This window comes from Dipodomys ordii, unplaced genomic scaffold, assembly GCF_000151885.1.
Source record: "Dipodomys ordii isolate 6190 unplaced genomic scaffold, Dord_2.0 Scaffold56, whole genome shotgun sequence".
Classification (NCBI taxonomy): Eukaryota; Metazoa; Chordata; class Mammalia; order Rodentia; family Heteromyidae; genus Dipodomys; species Dipodomys ordii.
This window is the reverse complement of record NW_012267272.1, coordinates 12236255-12255474: the sequence shown is the minus strand read 5'-3', so window position 1 is coordinate 12255474 and position 19220 is coordinate 12236255. Positions and strand designations below refer to the sequence as shown.

At 40.8% G+C, this 19220-nt stretch overlaps 1 protein-coding gene across 1 annotated transcript in view; it reads right to left on the bottom strand.

Moving 5' to 3' along the window:
- Cntnap2 (contactin associated protein-like 2) overlaps positions 1 to 19220 on the bottom strand; it is a 1232273-nt gene that overhangs the window by 150765 nt on the left and 1062288 nt on the right. The window contains exon 19 of the mRNA XM_013021595.1: positions 12241 to 12477. Within this exon, the coding sequence (XP_012877049.1) occupies positions 12241 to 12477 (237 nt within the window). The remainder of the gene's footprint in view (positions 1 to 12240; positions 12478 to 19220) is intronic.

Sequence of the window (19220 nt, the reverse complement as noted above, 5' to 3'; positions counted from 1 at the left end):
GTAGTAAAAAACAATATATGAATAGTAGATATGACAATGTTGTTTGACTTCAAAGGTAATTTTTTCCCTCCAGATTTTAAAAGAAAATTTAGCCAATGAGTGAAAGCAACACGTGCTGAGTTTGAGTCCTGATCTTGGACCTAAAAAAACCAAACACACAAAGAACAAAACAGAACATGGTGTGTGCTATTCCTCTTCTCTGGGGTAAAGTAGGCCCAGGAGGCAAAGTAGAGATAATTGAATTAGTGCTATAATTTAGTTACATTCATAAATAAATCATCTTTAGCTATTGATCCATGTTAGAAGATTGTACTATAGAAAATGTATCCTAAGTTCCTTAAATTAATTTATATTATTGTAATATACTAGTTATCATTATGTATGTAGCATTTGCATATCTAGCAGGACTGTTTTCCTTGAAATCACCTAGCTTTCATCCTTTCAACTTTACCTCCTCTAAAACTGTGACTAAGTTCCAAACCTCTCAATCTGTCCCATGTAGCATATTCATGCTTTATTATAAACAATTTAACATTTGATCTGAAGACAACGGCATGGGAGAAATACTTGTCTCTCCCCTTCCCCGCAAAAATAAGGAAGTAACTTTAGAACACTATCTGAAAAAAAAATCTCTACCCCAAAAGTATCTTCATTTCGAGGGGGAAAAAATCTTAAAAGACAAAGAACAAATAGATGGATTTAAAAAAGGCATACATGGTCTGTATAAAAAATTCAAGAGCATCAAAAGATGAAAGGAACTCAGTCTCCCATGCTACTTTCATAGGAACAAAATAAAGCCATACTTCATAAGAAAGTAACAGGAGGAAGAAACGGAAGTAGAATAAAGGAATTGCTGAACTTGGAGCAAAGTGAAGACAACATGACTTTATGGTCATCTCTTTCGTTCGAAGTCAACTCTCAAAGCCGCTGGCTTACACCACCCCTAAGCCAAGGTTTGTGCCAATGGGTATTTTCATGTTTCATTGAAGATGAATTTATTTGGGGTCCTCCATTTCCTTCTTTTTTTGATCTCAGTTGGCTTTGAAGGAAGGAAAGAAACACGACTTCATGCTACTATTTTATTCTATTTCTGCTTGCATGTGATAGAAATGGCTTTAATATGGTATTTAAGTATCATTTTTGCTGGGCACTGGGGCATACCTGGGCTAAAGACCCCAGTGTGTCCATGAAGCAGTCCCCACGTTGTCCTTCCTGACGCCTCCTCTAACATCAAAGGCCAAGGACCCAGAGTCCTGATGTCCAACGGCCAGAGAAGATGGGGGAGGGGAAGAAAGCAATTGAATTCTTCTCTCCTTTGGTTCTACCTGAAGGGTGGATCGTCTGTCCTTCGCCCCTAACTCAATGCTGCTTTCCCTTGCATACATGCTCAGACATGCCCAGAAATCATGCTTTGTTAGCTTTCTGGATATATCTTAAACCAGTCAAGTTGACACCTAAGAGTAACCTCTTTTGTTCTGTGTGTGTGTGTGTGTGTGTGTGTTTTAATTTCTATCAGGTCAGTGTCTTGAAGTAAATGATCACGTTGTCTGAAGTACTGAGTCCTGACTGCACTTGACCCTGGTGGACTTGCCCGTGCGCATGTGCCCATGTGCACCCCTGCCCTTTCTGGATTTAAAGAAATAGAAATCTAAACGATACCAAACCATTTTTGACTTCTTGTTTTCACAGAAAAGGAAAACTCACGTTGAGAGATGTGGGTGCTCTCAGGGACTACGGTGTGTGTGCTCACTGGTCCTGTGGGTGGAAAAGCTGGATTGGTTCTATGTTGGGAAAGCGTAAATTTCCTATTTTCTACTTCTACCCATCTGCCCATCTATCCTAAGAATGCAAAATATTGAGAATGCAACTTACACAAAACATTACCGAAATATTATTGCCAGTAAAAAACTCCCAGAAGTTGAAATGCTCATTTGTTTCTGTTTTAAGAGAAAGAGTGATTAATATCAAATTAATGTGAGTCATTATTTAACATTTAGGTTAAATAAATTTTGGAAAACCCACAGGATGGAATATTAGGCAGCACTTTTAAATGATGAGATGGAAGTTAGGTGATTTCAAGGAAAATATTCCTGCTAGATATGCAAACACTATGCACATAATGATAACTAGTACATTATAATAGTATAAATTAAGGAACTGAGGATACATTTTCTAGAGTACAATATTCTAACATGGATCAATAGCCAAAGATGGTTTATTTGTGAATATAGATGATAGTACTAGATGATATTAGCCTTGATTCTGGGTCTTAATAGCAAAGGAAACTTCGTAAAGGAGAGAAGAAAACAATACTGCCTTTCTTCTCCATTGCAGGGATGGCTTTGGGCAAGATGACAGAGGGGGAGAGGGCATCTTTGCTAACTTCTGTCTTCCCTGACTGTCTCTTCCAGCCTCTTATCAAAGTACTTTCAGTCTTGGTCCTCACAGAGCCATTTTAACTTCCTGCTGAAGCTTGTCTAAGTTCATATGTATATATATATATATATATATATATATATATATATATAGTGTGTGTGTGTGTGTGTGTGTTGAACTCAAAGCCTGCCCTTTAGTTTTTCTTGTTCAAGGCTAACACCCTATCACTGGAGCCATACCTCTAGTTCCACCTTTTTGTTCATTAATTGGAAATGAGAGTCTCATGGACTTTCCTTCCTGGGTTGGCTTCAAATCTTGATCCTCAGCGCTCAGCCTCTTAAGTAGGGAGGTGTTCAGCTGCTCCCCTCACTCTGAAGTTGCTCTGTGCTCTGCTCTCTGGTCCAAGCTCTTCCTCAGAACACCTGCCATGCAGAAGGGCTCAGCCTCTTGGGCTCAATTCAAAAATCACTCTCTTCTCCTTGACTCATTCCTGCTGGTACAGGTTATCTGCTGATCAGGAGAATCACGGCCAAATGGGCCAGTAAATCAGATCAAAAGAAATCATGTTGTGTGTAGAGAGCCTGGTTTGGAAATACTCCTTGAGCTATTCAGCTCTTCCACAAATTTCTTCCATTTGAACTTGTATTCTCTCTCAAGTTTAATTAAGACAAATCACTGCAAGTTCCATTTCAATGGTAGTCTATAGACACCTTTGGAGCATAATGCATGTGTATGTATGTGTATATGTGTGCGTGAGTGTGCACAGGTGTGTGCTAAGGTTGGTGGGCCTGGCACATGCAGGTGTGAGGTTGGCAAAGGCTTCTGTTTAATCCCATAGTTGATTTGTGTAAGTAGGGAAGAATATCTGATCTGGATTCCAGTATGCTTGCTTGTGAAATCTTTTACTCTTGTCTAGAGGATAAATATTTCACTTGTGTCATAATTTTTACATTATCCTTTGGCTAGAGAAAGGAAGGCTCATGCAGAGAACAGAGAACTGCTGTGAAGGGGGTCCAAAGGAGCTGGAGGCCCAGGCTCAGTATCCCAGGATGAATTCCTCTTCGTAACAGTTGTGCATTGTGGAAGGAGACAGCACTCCACCCTCTCTTGTCCTCAGAAAAGGGAACAGAGATTCATTTGGCTCATCCCCGTGTTTTGTTGAGATTTTGGAATTCTAATCATCAAGGCTCATTCCACACACCTCTGTGCCCAGACCAGCACAGAGACCCCACAACCCCGGGGTGGCCGCCAATCAGTGATGCCAAGCAGGAATTTCATCAATAAGAAAACTCTCAGGCCACAGCCTGGATTTACTCTGCAAATCACCTTCTTTGTTAGAAAGCAATCTAAAGTGGTCTCTTGTGCCAGAAGAATTGATTCAGTGAGATTCTCCACATCCCTTGCTCTCCTCCTGCATTAGGAGAGCAAAGTCCCCACCACCATTAACCCAAGGTCATGGCGCTGGTGTGTCCCAGAGTCTTGACCAGTGCAAAGAAAAAGCAATCTTTTCTTATCCAAGACTTATGGTTAGAAAGTTAGAGGTGGAACTCACAGTTCTCTCTGCTCGTGTGTGTGTGTGTGTGTGTGTGTGTGTGTGTGTGTGTATTTTGGCATTTAGAAATGTACAGGTGGAACCCATGTCCATCTCCGCTCTGCTGTATGTGTATGCCTGTGTATGTTTGTATGTCTTTCCTTGCTTGACTACATACCAGGAGCCCCAGGGAAGAAGGAAAATAAAAAATGGAAACTTTCCCTGGACTTCTAAGCCACAGGCCTACCCTTGTCAGAATGACAGAAAAAATAAGCCCAAGTGAACGAGGCGAATTATCTAAAAGTCATGACACTTACCAATTCACTATCACACATTGACAAGAAGCAATATGCGCGTAAGGCCTCTGGGTCATTGGAGAGCTGATATGAGCAGTGACCGAGGACCATCTCTTTCCCTGGAGTTTGTTCGTTTGAGGGTTCATTTAGGCATCAGTTAAAGAAAGGGCAGGAAATGAATTATCTACGAAATATCTCCTATGTGGCAAGTTTCAGGCTAGACACTTTTTACTTGTCTCCTTAGGTTGGAGAGTCTGAAGATACTGAGATATCTCCTCAGGAAGACGTTCCCTGTCGTTGATAGAAATATTGGTGCAAAATAGTGGGACACGGGGTTCCCAGCTCTCCATTGTCACATTTTGGGGCTTTCCTGCCCAGTGTGCTCACGATGGCTCCATGCTGGTGTGGAAGCTGAGAATAAAAACAGATTTGGTCCCAAGATTCTGATCCCAATCCGGTGTTTGACAGTGATGTGAGTTTTAGATAATACACTTAAACTCTAGAAGTCTCAACATCTTCATTTTTCAAACCAAAGGTGATAATACCTATATCTTGAAATTGCTGTGAACAAACATATTTCGTGTTATAAAAGGAGATGTGAAATGGGATGTCAGTTGGCTACAAAAGGATGTAATATCCCTTTCAATGGTGAGATACTTTGGTTTTGGGACAAAAAGAGCTTCGCGAACTCTTAGCAATTTAAAGCAATTGAAGTGTTGACACACGTAACCTAATGACATTTGAATGTTAGGGCAAGAGACGAACATTGGGAGGATAGTAATAAATTCATTGTAATTATGGGAATAAAACATTTTGAAATAGTCTGATGTTTTCAAAGAAATTGCCAAGTACTCTAATAACTGCATGTGGCTTGTGATACAGGAGGGTGTTGCACGGAAGATAATCATGTGGCTTACTAAATTCTGAAAATGGAGAAATGGCTTAGTTCAGTCATCCCTAACACCGTCCAGAGGTGGCAAAGAGAGTATTCACCATTTGGGATAAAAGGAACATTTAAATAAGTTTTCTAAATCATAGCAGTTACCTTAGAGAGTTCTAAAACTCTCTAAGATAGGTGCTGGTAATATTTGCTAAAGATCTCCATGATGATTCTAAAAAGTTGGGAGCTATTTCCAATGTATTTGGGATTTATTGTGATTATTTTATTATTTTTCTGAACTTCAAAAGTTGTACATGGTGTATGACAATTTAATGTGTCCATCTAAGTGTCCAACGTTTCTTGATCAGAGCCACACACCCCTTCTTAATGATACATCTCTCAGTGGTTCCTGTTTTTGTCACGCTTGAGGTTCATAGGGCATCTTGAATCTTTAGACTTGAGATTCTTTCATGACAAATGTTTTTCAAAAGGTTTTCTTCTCTAAGCCAAGTTCTATCCCTCAGCGTTAGAAGGGTCACCCCTTACTGGCCAGGCTTTCTTTGGACAGATGGAGGAAAGTTGTCTCCTGTTAGAATCTTCATCAGGAGTCATCCACATCCGGTCTTACTCACTCTTCTCTTGAGTTCTCTTAGTGCTGTGATTGGATCCACCTCCTGCCTCATCCCCCACCTGGTCTCACTTATCTCTACCTTCTTTCCTGGCTGTCCACTGCTTCCCACATAGCAGCTTGTGTCAACATCCCCATAATTCTCTAGACTTCTGCCCAGTATATACGAAGAGAAGAATTATTATTAATGATCAAGCTCCTTGATCTTCTTCCAGCAACAAAGAACACAGCTATGTCCACTTGTACTGCCAGCAGTTCAATTACATTGAGGATCTTGGCCTCCTTAGAGCTTGAACACTTTAGAAGCCACCTTCTGTTTAGAAAACTCTTCCCTTGAAAGAGTCAACAGGAGGAAATTGTTGGGTCCAGGTAGCCATGGCTTATGACTGGTCCTCAAGTTCGCATGAAGACAACACATTAAAGAATGGTTCAGAGAGCCTGTTTGAGTCTAATAATTTTCATTTCCTCAGATTAAAAAAAATTGATACTGGGGTGCGAATTTAGGACTTTGTGCTTGTTAGGCAAACACGTGAGCCATGTCTCTGTTTTTGTTTTAGTTTATTTTTCAGATAAAGTCACACACTTTTTGCCTGGGTGGCCTTAGAGCTCAATCCTCCTACTTCCATTGTCTGAGTAGCTGGGATTACAGGCTGGAACCCCTCTACTCAGCATAAATTTTAAGATATGGCTTATGAATTTTCCTCTAGATTTGCCTTGAACTTATTTCTTCCTATTTCTACTTCTCAAGTGGCTCAGTATTTAGTTTTAAAGGAGAAAAAAAACAATAAATGCCAATTTATCTAAATCACAATTACAACCAATGAAAGTAAAAACATGAATAAATTTGAAGCTTGATTGATGTAGAAAATGGACTACCAGATATGTGAAAAGCGAGGTCAAAGACCATTGGATTCGGTCATTTAAGAAAGTAAATTTTCTCTAGCCAAGGGATGTCTAGAATGAGTCTGACTCTAAGTCCAGAGCTGCCTGTTAGAAATGATGAGCTCACAAAACAGTAGTAGCAGAGAGAAATTGTGTGTCAGACTCAGGGCTCCACGGCCCATAGACATGATGAAGTACTGCAGGCAACGTGGACACTAGTGAGCAGACCTGCCTTTAGGGGAGCCCCTAACACCAGCAATTCAAAAGCAAAACCCTCAGGACTATTTATGGTTCATTTTAGGCTCACAGAAATACCAAAAAAAAAAGAGAGAGAGAAAAATGTATAGAGTTGCAGGTAAAATCATAAAGCTAATACACGAGAGAAGATAGAGTATGTTTCTGTAAATGTGACAGTATTTAGAGTTCTGATCATTGCTGAATAATGGAAAATGCAAACACTCTACGTATGCAAAACACACACAGGAAAAACATCCATTGCATCCAAAAACCTGGTGGGGACAAGAAAATTGCACCAACTTGAAAAGAAGGTTATTTATCATACCATCAAAATAAAATCCCACACCTCTGTCCTCTTACTTTAGAACATATTACAAAGGACTTGATCTTACCCACTGACATTTAAAAATCTCTTTTTTTGAGTTTAATTGCGCAGGTTTTCCTTAATCAGAGACAACAGAGGACTCTGGGAGTTAGTGAATATTGTTTTATCCCCCCGCCCTATTCTATAATAAACTTGCTATTTCTATAGATTTGACTTTTGGGAATCAAATTAAAACTATTTTATTTTGTCCATTACTATATGCATATTTATGTTAAAAATTTTTTTATTTTTAAAAAATCTTCTTCCCTTCCTCATAAAGCTTTTAAGATTTAAGAAACGAGCATGAATTGAGTAACACTCAAAGGGAAAAAGGGGGACAAGAGGATTCTATTTTTGTTTTTTGGGGGATTTCTTCCAAATTTAGCCAACCTTCTGTTCCATCTGGAAATGACAAAGGGGCCTAGGAAATTCTCTCCTGACTGGTGTAAAACTGTCTTCCAAGTTAGGATTATTAAGATCAGGTGGGTAAAACGGAGAAAAAAAATGAGCATTGCGGCTGACAGCAGTATCTGGTTTCTTACAGCGATGGGAGCCCATAATGCTAAAGTCCAACATTTCTCTCCTCTTTTGCCCTCACCTGTTTACAATATTTTATATTAATTGTGTTGGAATGCTTTTAACCCACTCTAAAAGGACACACCACACCATAGTTTTACTCCGGATTCGGTTCCGCACCTGGAGCTAGGGATAAGCAGACTTTGTACAGTCTTGAAATTACTTTTGGCAAACTCACCTCTTCTGTCCAACATGAAATGCTACTTCAGGACAGAGGTGGAAATCAAATCTTCTCTCTTTGAGAGATTTAACTAGGAATTGGGCTATGGTTCTGTCCACAAAAACCAAAACCAAAACCAAAACCAAAACCAGATTGCTATGGTGACCCAACTTGGCTCTTGGCAAGGATGAACACTTTGTTTAAAAAAAAAAAAAAGGTGAACACTTTGTACCAGGAAGTGCACAACCGGAAGTGCACCACTGGAAGTGCACCACTGGAAGTGACCTCTGGGAGCGTTATCTCCAGGTGTAGCTTCCAGAATCTTTGCATGTCCTTCAGTCTACCAGAGCGTCGCCTGTAGAAACCTTATTTTACCTTCAGAATATTATTTTTGGAGTCCAAAATTTAAATAAGAGCTATTTTATGACATTGTCATTGCTCTTGAAGCACCAAAGTGACAACCCAGGATTCTGGAGTCATAGAAATGATACCGTTTGGGCATCTGGCAGACAAATCATTCAGGTGGCATGGTTTAACGTGGAGGGAGAAGCAGTGAAAATCAGCAGAGGCAGGTGCTGATGTACGGACGTGGGTCAGGCTCTCTTTCTGTAAATTTGTTCACAGTATTCCATATGATCCTCATGGTGGCCCTAAAAAGTAGGTATTTAGTCAGGCATCTGTGGTTGTAATCCTAGCTACTCAGGAGGATCACGGTTTGAAGCCAGATTGGGCAGAAACGTCTGAGAGACTATCTCTAATTAACTATACACACACACACACACAGAACACCAGAAGAGGAGCTATCACTCATGTGATAGAGCTCCAGCCTTGAGTGAAAAAGCTAAGGGACAGTGCCCTAGGACCGGCATTTCATCCCCATATACACATGTACATGCACGCACACACATACACACAAGTAGGTATGTATTTCTGAGGATGAGGCTTAGTGACATTAAGTAATTTTCACAACTCAATAGGGAGGAAGTTGGATCCAAACTCCATTTAGATTCCATTGTCTATTGAAAATACAGAGTTGAATTGGCTTTATCAATAATACAGATCATAAAACATTAAAATACAGCTCATGTGACTGAGAAAGAGAAAAAGAGATGTAGGTGGACCACAGTGGGGCTGGTATGATAACTGTAAATCCTATAACATTGCCATGATTGCCATCCACCCATCACTCAGTCTCTCAGCAGTCCTGTGACCTTGATACTTCTAATTTTGACCTTTATCTAAGCAACAAACAAATGAATGCTTAAGAGAAATATAGAACTCCCTCAAGTTAGAAAATGTTTTCAGAGTGTTTGAAGAATATATATATATATATATATATATATATATATAGCAAATGAACACGAACATTTTCTTTCAGAGGAAAAGAGATTGTAGACAAGTGAATTAAGGTTTATTTTTGTGCCTCTTGATGATAAGTTCTTGCCAAACTTGGCTCAGAGAAGGGATCCTAATGAAGAGCTCCTCATAGTAGACTGAGAGACCAGGCAATGTTATCACACCCTCTAGACTTTTCTGATTTTGTATCTGTAAAACACCAAACTGTTTTGAAAATTTCAGTGTGAACAGACTCAATGATATATTCAGGGCTTCCAGACACATTGTGTTTGCTGTGGTTTGACTATGTCCCTCAAAAGTCCAGGAATTGGAAACTCAGTCCCCAGTGCAAGAGTGTTGAGAGTTTTTCTTCCTGGATGGATTAGTGCTGCTTTGTTGGAAATGGGTTGGTTATCTGGGGAATGTATCCTGATAGAAAAGTTGAGTCCCTTTCCTGCTCTTGCTCCTTGCTTTTCTGCTTTCTACTGTAGATGGATACATCATGAAGATTCTCACCAGATGGGGCCCGTGGACGTTGCACTTCTGAGTTTATAGAATTATGAGCCAAATAATAACTTTCTGTTCTTTAAAAAGTACTCAGTCTGTGGTATTCTGCTATAACCACACAAAATGGACTGAGATGACACTCAGCGAATGAGAGTTAAATAAGTGAGTCAATCCATAAATGAACAAATAAACCAGGTGCCTGAATGTGGCAAGATGAATCTGGCATCCTGTACTATGTTATGGTAAATTCTGCATCCACTAATTCAGTTTTTATCTTGCTCAATCATAATAGCCAAAAACCTCTAAAGCCAGCATGGTGGTGAGGCCTACAATCCTAACTATTCAAAAAGTGTGTGTGTGTGTGTGTGTGTGTGTGTGTGTGTGTGTGTGTTTGAGCATGTGAGCATGCTTGTTTTTATATACACCTGTACTTGGCAAGCTGGGACTGCCTTTATTCATTAGAAAAATACCCTGGGCATTTCCCCATAGCTACTAGCACAGAACTGAGCTGTCAAGGGAAGGCCAGAGAAGGACTTTCCTAGAACTCCTCCTTGGGCCAGTTGTGGTTGCTCTTTGTGGTGTGGTTATAGCACAAGTGTGAGGGTCACGGGAAGGACCACCTGGATGACGAGTCACAGCAGAGCAGACAGAGGAAGGGTCAGGAGGGAATCTGAGCAGGGAGGGCCTGTCATCCTCACGAAGATGTGTGCTCAGGGCAGATGGCGCTCCCAGGAGGCCTCATGACTCTGCTAAACCTGCACAGCTGTCAAAGCACGAAGATACTTACTTAGAAGGATGCTTACAAAGGGTTTTCAAAGGTATTCTGCAGTGTTAAAGATTTTCATTTTGTCTCCGTGAACGCCACCCATTGAACCACATGCAAGTTTTTTCCTACTACTCACATATGAGGAAAATTTTGAGATGCTGTTTGTATAAACCCTCTGAGATAATGTCAGAGGAGACACAGAGGCTTCATTTGACTTGGTCTCTAATATTGGCTAACTGAATGATCTTGCCCCTTTCCTGCATTTTGTCTGTTAACCCCTCAAGGGCTTTGTGTGGCCTAGGGTGTTTCTCCTAGCTCTAGACATGCAAAGGGAGCATGATTTCCTTTAAATGGATACATATGTGGAATGTCTTCTGCCCTAGTGCTTACTTGATTGCATTCAGACATTCCTTTGGCAAGGAAATGGCTGCACTGAATTAGCATCAGGCACAGTGAATGGTAATCGCAAGGCTGTCATTTCTACAAGTGCAAAATTAATGGGTTCTGCAAGCTCATTCCATTGTATGCCACCAGAAAACCACAGAACCATGTTGTTCTGAGCAGAAAGACACAGTGTAATAGCACCATTGATGTGCAATGCCATTATTCTCCAATAGTGTTCTTTCCATCTTTGCTGGGGTCTCATGCTCATTCTTCAAACCCTGTCGGATCCAATTTGTATGCTCATATTCTAGCCCCACCAGAGAGTAGCCTGAATGTACAGAGAATGCTGGGGAACAATTCCTTCTTCTGCGTATGGCATCTTCTGTGAATAATGCCAGAGTTAACAACTCTCCATGCGTTCATAAGAGTAGGAGGGGGCTACTTATGTAAAACTTCTCAGTGAGAGATGCATCAACCACTTATTGGAAACGTTGCTCAAATGCTCTGCATTCATTTAGAAAGAGAAGAGTGATTTACAGGCATTTCTGGAGGGGCTTAGGAGAAGTGCCACCTGCTGTTCTTTTTACCCTTCTTGTTTACATAGAGGGGGATTCAGCAACAGACCAGTGGAGGGAATTTCTTCTAGTCTCATGGGATGACAGAGTCTATCCCAAAGAAAATATGTGCATGCATTGGACTCTTGTTTCTACTCAGTGACTTTGGAATTTATTGGGAGTACCAGGGCTCCTCTAAGGCTGGAATAATACAGTAGTATTATGCTCTAAGCTGGCCCCTTAGACCTATTTCAGCATCCCCATGGTTTAGCACCAGCTGAACCACTCATAAACTTGGCTCTGACTAGGTGACAGTGACTGACCAAAGAAAATTTCCTGTGAGCACGGCTTGAATCCAAACTCAGTGACTTGAGGGTATCTATCCCCGAGCTCTTTGTGCTTCATTGGCTGATTCATGCCAGCAACTGCTCGATCCATTCGTGGATTGATTGGCGCTCCTCTGCGGGAGGATGGGGCCTGAAGGCCTCATCAGACGCTGTTTGTTTGGTCATTCACTATTAGGATGTTGACCAAGCTCTTGGCTTTGTCATGTCAATGTCAGAAGGTGGGGGAATTTTCTATTGCACTCAAAGCTCCTTTTAATGAATGATTTGGGAAACCTCCTAAGTAAGGCCTGGGAGGAATTCTGCACGTCTCAGCCTCAGGATAAAACACACTTTGTTCCTGCTGGAAACGCCATTGGGCAGATAAATGGGCATTCCCTGGATGTCTTTAAAATAGGGGCGAAATGCTTTCTGCCTTACCTTTGTTGCAGAAAGTCCCATCATACGGCGTGTGGGAGCAGTCGCAGGAGTAGCCGTGGTACTTCTCGATGCACTTGCCTCCATTCTCACAGTTGGCTCCATAGCTGGTACAGTGGCCGGAACATCCTGATTTGAACCCGGATGTGACCTTTGCTCTTTCTTCCAGGTCAAGTGTCACTCCATTCATCCTCAAGGAGCGGATACAGCCCAGGAAGCCCTGCTGCCCTCCAGCCCCACCTGGAATGACAGAAGAAGTTACAGAAGTCACAGGAGGCAGCCTCACCCAGTGCTCTTTTCATTCATGTTTTGAACATTTGTGGTAGGAGAGGAGGGAACTGTATGTAGTCTTGGCATTTCCAAGTTAGTCTTCCCTAAGGGGACAGTGTTGAAGCTTTTCCCTTAGGCAATAATGCCTGATTAAAAGAGACTGCCTTCTGAGAAGCCATATACTTGCTACAGAAATAAAATATTTGGAGCTATCCAAAAATGTAGAAAAAGGGCTTTACAAAAAGCTTTGGTTTCTCTGCTCTTTAGTCTCACAACAACATTCAGTTCTACACATTATCTATTACAAAACAAAAATATGAGGGCAGAGTCATGAATATATTAGCATAGATAACAAGTCAATTAGTCAGAAGGCATAAATCCCTCTGAAATGTGATCATAGATCCTGAGTATTTTTTCACCGAATGCTTTGCTTTGAGTTGAACGCGAAGGGTATCAAGAACTTTTGTCCAGGCTAGCTAGAATTGGAATTAATCATTCCACATCAAATTCAGCTACATCAGATTTGTCACTAGATCAGGTTAGATTTCACTGCTTCTGTCTAAATGTCATTGCAAGACATAGTGCACCATACCACGTTCACTGTGACTTTTGGAGTATGTTATAGAGTTAGCCAGAGATTCATGAGCATGAAAATATTAAAAATTTCCTAGTAGAGCTCACGGAAGGATTCATTGAAGCATTATGTCACAAGGAGATTTAATTGTGTCTGTAATATCCTCAGCTGAATCTTTTTTTTTAAAGCAGCCGGTAGAAGAGGAAGAATTCAAACTTGTATATATATATAAATGCATCTTAAATAATGCCTTTTTTGTACTAATCCCAAATGAATAGTGGGTAAAAATTAGAAAGATTTAGAAAGACAAACAACCCAAATTAGTCTTATATTTCAATTGGTTGGTATATGTCATTCACATGACCATTACAATAACTTGATTGCACAGGTAAGGAAACTGAGGCTTGGAGAAGCTAGGATGTTTACTTCAGTACTCAGCCTCCTAGCTGGGCTCTGGTGACTCATTTGTAATCCTAAATACACAGGAGGCTGTGACTCATCTGTAATCCTAAGTACACAGGAGGCTGAGATTAAGAATTGCAGTTTGAAGCCAACTGAAACAGGAAAATCTGTGAGACTCTGATCTCCTCTAAACTATCCCAAGATCTAGAAGTGGTGCTGTGGCTCAAGTGGTAGAGCACTAGCCTTGAGCAAAAGAAGCTCAGGGATAGTGGCTAGGCCTTGAGTTCAAGCTCCAGGACTGGCACACACACACAAAATGGACTCAGCTCTTATGTGACAAAATGGTATCAGATGTATCAGATTCTTAAGTGTATTGCCTTGATTGACTAGTGTTGACAAAGAAAGACCTGTGGGTCAGGGACTGCATAGATGTACGTATTCTGTGATATAGATCTGGATGACTTAAAAAATGGAGCAGTCAATAAGGCTGTTAGAGTTTGAGAAAGAGCACTAGGCTGGGGACCAATTCTGATCACTTAGTCTGTTATCCTGAGCACAGCCCAGTGTCCTCAGCAGAGAGACAGATGGATCAAAGGCTTCAGGCCCAGGAGGTACCAGCATCTGCTGTGCCCATAAGTTCTCATCGGTGAATGGGATGGCAAACAAATCGGTCTCTTGTCTCTTTTAAACTCAAGCTTTGTACTGCTCTTATTGGGCACTGTGTTGATTTAAATAGTAATACTCCAGGGAGTATTTTATTTTATTTTATCATTTTTAAAGTAAAAGATTGAGTAGTGGATTAATTGAAGACAGTCCAATGCGTTTTTTGGATCAAAGCTATGAGATAGTAGATGGCAAAAGAAATGATTAAAAACAACCACTTTGAAGAAGTTTCCGTTTTGCCATCTGCTTGTCTGCCCAGCTTCACACCTCTGTGCTGGAGAGAATTATGGCCTCTGCCTGATTTTGGAAGAATTTCAAACCTGTCATCACTCTTTATATTTTAGAATTTCAATCTGGTTTCTATCATTTTAACCATTATGGCATTCGTACTTAAAATATAGGTTTTCTGAAAGACCTTCTACATAAATGTATAGTATTTGAATTTTCCCTACTAATCAACTTAGACAAATATCGCTTATCAAAATGGGTAAAAGTTTACATCATTGTTTCTAGATATCCCCTTATTTTTTGCCTGAATATTAATATAATACTCATTGTGGAAGCTGTTAACCTACCAATAAGCAAATGCAAAAGATGTGATGTGATTCAGATATAAAATATCTCTATTTCTAGGAACCAACAGTTTCTATGTTGATCTATGGACACACACACACACACACACACACACACACACACAAAGAAATGGGGTCATAATATACACATTCTCACATCGGCTTTCTGTACTTAATGCATTATGAAATATTTTCCAAGCAGTACAAGTACAACCAGAACAACTTGTTTAATATCTGTACAGCATCCTCTTTTGTGATGGCACCATTGTTTATTTTGCCCCTCCATTGCCAATGGAAAGCTTTTTTCCAAGTTTTGTTTTGTATGATAGTGTAAACTTGGCCTATTTGTTCAAGTTTTGGTTAAGTTAATCCCTTAGAATTAATTAATTACACTTCTCATTATATTTTTTGCTGGGCACAAAGATATATACATTTTGAAGACACTTGAAATACATTTTCCTCTGAAAGGCATTGACCCATTTACATTTTGCCAGTAAATAAAATAACTACTTCCTCCATACTAGTTCTGACACTGGGCCATATTCCCTTGAATTTATGTCGAGTCAATTGAATGAAAGGACATGGAATTTGCATTTTAATTTACATATTGAGAGTCAGATAATTTTTATATTTTCTTTTTTCTGTGTGTGTATGTGTGTGTGTGTGCGCGTACGTGTGCACGCGCGTGTGCGAGTGCATGCTGGCACTAGGGATTGAACTCACACCAGGGTGCTTTTTCTCTCTAGGCTGGCACTGTATCACTTGAACCACACCTTTACTACTTAGGTACTCAGTTGGAGATCAGAGTCACAAGCTGGCTTTAAACTTGGTCCTCAGATCTCATGGAGTAACTAGGATTACAGGACCTAGCCTCCAGAGCCTGGTTTCTATTTCTATTTTTAATTGCTAATTTATGATCTGGTTTGGAAGGGGGATAAGAAAGGGTGTATTTCTTACTAATAGGTTTGTATTTATATCTGTCATGTTGTTCATACCATTTAACTCACATAAGGTGTTTTCTTTTTCCATCAAAAGATTGGTTATATCCATCTATCTCATTCAGACAATTTCTGCCTTGGATATGAGGCTCATAAAGATCTTTAATCTAAATTAATATAATCATTCAACTCTATTTTCTTCTAATATTTTTGAGATTTTACTTCTCTAAGGTTTTTTTTTCGTTATTGTTGTTGTTATTGGTTTTAGGGCATGAACTCAGGGCCTGGGCGCTGTCCCTGAGCACCTTTTGCTCAAGGCTAGCACTCTACCACTATGAGGCACAGTCTCATTTCTGGTTTTCTGGTGGTTAATTGGAGATAAGAGTCTTGTGCACTTTTCTGCCTAGGTTGGCTTTGAACCTCAATCCTCAACTCTCAGTCTCCTGAGTAGCTAAGTTATAGCTGTGAGCCACCAGCACTCAGCTTCTCTAGGTCTTTTTTTTTTTTTTTAATAATCTTTAAGTATTTGTACAAGGGAGTTAATGAATATAATGCATCTTGAGCATAGTTACCACTTTCAACATTCTCATCCATCCCTCCCACTCTATCCCTTCCCTTACTTAATTTTGTAGGATAAGCATTGAATTCTTAACTATATTCCTCAGCCCCTTCTCTTTGTTTTAATGGGTCATCAGCAATGACTGGGAGTTTGGAGAGATTTTTTTTTAAAGATTTTTTTTAAACGAATGTTAATTTGACATGCAACAGAATTTTTAGGAGAGTCAATTAGCAGAGCAAGTAAGTCTAGATTAGATCATATCTTAAGTCTATCATTAAGACATAAACTTAGTATAGTCTAGTGCATAGCACAGTATATGTAGAGTATATATACTTGTGTGCTCATTCTACAGGGATGTTAGTTAGCAGCCCAGTTTCCTTGCTTTCTGTCTCTGTCTTAGCTCTTTTTTGAAGCTCTACATCTCTATCTGTCTTCCCGCCTTTGTGTTTGTGTGTCCCTTTCAACAAGCATCGAGGACTGCTCTAGTTGAGTGGTTTTTATCACAGGGCTGAATCTCTCTCAGCATCAGGCTTCCCATCCAGAGCAAAGGGGGCGGGACTGGGTGATGTCTTAGTTCTTCCAGGTCTAAACTGGTCTTGCCCATGATTTATGAAGGCTCCCTTTGTATCTCCCTCTGGATTTCAGAAAAGGACTCTCGGTTTCTCTTCAATTTATTTTTCTTTCTTGTGATACATTTCTCTTTCTCTCTCTCTCTCTTTTCTTCCTTTCTCTCTCTCTGACAGTTTGGGGCTTGAACTCAGGGTCTGGATGCCGTCCCTAAGCTTCTTCAGCTCAACGCTAGTGCTCTACCATTTGAGCCACAGCGGTACTTCCGGTTTTCTGCTGGTTAATTGGAGATAAGAGTCTCATGGACCTTCCTGCCTGGACAGGCTTGGAAAAGTGATCCTCAGATCTCAACCTCCTGAGTAGCTAGGATTACAGGTGTGAGCCACTGGTACCTGGCTTTTTCTACACACACACACACACACACACACACACGTGCGTGCACGCACCATAACATGGTTATAGTGAAATTTGTATTTGTTCCATTCACTAAACTATATGAAGTTTTTAACCTTCTCCTCTTAATTTATAAAGCAGGTGAGTAAAATGCCATTTCTCTCAAAACCAAGTCAGTTAAGCTATTTTCTTCCTTAGATAGCCCCTGATTTATTTCAATGGATCATTGAGCTGGAAAGTCCTTTTTCTGATAGACTTGATGTGGAGTAAAATCTTTCATCCTGAAAATGGTCTTTACATATTATGCAAGAGATGTTAATGCACCAGAACCAGTGAAAGTTATTTGAGTCCAACTTACTGCCTTGCAGAAATCTTTCTCAGTGGCAAATGTCAGAAGTTTAAATTATAGGTCTTCAAGCAAAAATGCTACTTAACCTTTGTTAATTAGAAAATCAACATATTGTCATTGGAGAGAGCCCCCTGCCACGCCAGGGTGTCCTGCACATTAGTCAGACCTGTGGTGATTATCCAGGGTGAGATGTGGCTTTGTCATGTGAAATGCTCTGCAAGTGTTGCAATTAAAGATTAATTATGAAAAAGCTGTAACTACCCATAATGAAGAATACAACCACCAGTGCATGGAAGATTGGGGCAAAGTAGTCAGGTATTATATTAAACAAAAAGGGTGCCAGCAATGATCAGGAGGAATTATTTAAAAAAAAAAGCCCAACAAAACACTATTCCCAAATTTAGAGTTTAATAGTGTTCTAGAGAGCTAAGTTTGAGCCCAGGACAATTAAGAGTGACCATTCATTTGCCTACACACTTGAACCCGACCCTGCATCCTTGTAGATCATATAGTCTTGCCAGTGCTGGGGGGAGGCAGGGTTGGAGAAATTTAACAATAAACTCAGTAAGTAATCTACCATGGGTTAGAAGGTGGTTACTACTATGGGAGAAATCACCAAGAAGAGTTCAGTGGGCTCTGGAGTTGGAGTGGAGAGGTGGTGATTTTGAGTAGGGCCGTTAGGATAGGCCCCGTGGACAGAAGGACAATAGAGGAATATGAAGAGAGGACTCCACTTCAGGGAGGTCAGGGATGCCGCCCTGCAGGTGAGCAGGAAGTGGGGAGCGGAAGGAAGGAGGTCAGGTGGCAGGGGTGGTAGGATGCTCCTTATTGTTTTTGTATTCAATGCCTGTGTGGTCTTTGCAGGTCTTCCTTGAAGCTCAGTCTCCTTGCACGTGACATCAGTAGAAACAATATACACGATTCAAGGGCTCCATAATGGCGAGTAACAAGGCACTACTTTGTTCTGAAGCTCAGCTGACGGGCGGTTAGAGGACTGGTGCCACTGCTGAGCAGAAGCAAAATGATAGAAGCACGGAGCTGAAGCAAGGGGATTTGGCTAAGAGGGTGAACGTGCATCAATGTGATGTCTGGCATCATGAATGCAATGAACTGGATTGTGCCTCCCACATTCTCTTGAGAGCTTAAATCCCAGTACGAGTTAGACTGTAGAGTGTCTTCAGAGATCAAAGAGGTTCCAAACTAGACAAAGGTGATAACGATGACTCCCTTATTGACTGTAATTGGTGCCCTAAGAAGAGGAGGAAGAGCCACAAAAGCTGTGCTTATACAACAAAAGCCAGGAGAAGCCATGGGGAAGACACAGTGGTCTGAGAGCCAGACAGAGACGGTGGAAGAAAGTAACTCTACTGACAGGTTGGTCTTGGGCTTCCAGCCTCCAGAGCCATGAGAAACCAAGTTCTGTTGTTTAAGCCACGATGATGTTTTCTTATGACAGGCTTAGAAGACAAAGGCGTGGAGTCAAGAAAGGGCTGATCTAGCTTGCCCAATGGAATATTTCAGGAAGGCACAGGCCTGGGCCAGGTGTTTGCTGTCTCGGCATTGCCTGCTCTGTGGTAGGAGGGAGAAGTCTCCCCCCTGTCATGGGTATGGTATGAAAGACTGGAGGGAAGCTGTGTGTGGGTGACCCATTCCAACCAAGGCTGTCTGTGAGGTACAGGGAAGGAGTGAGGGGACA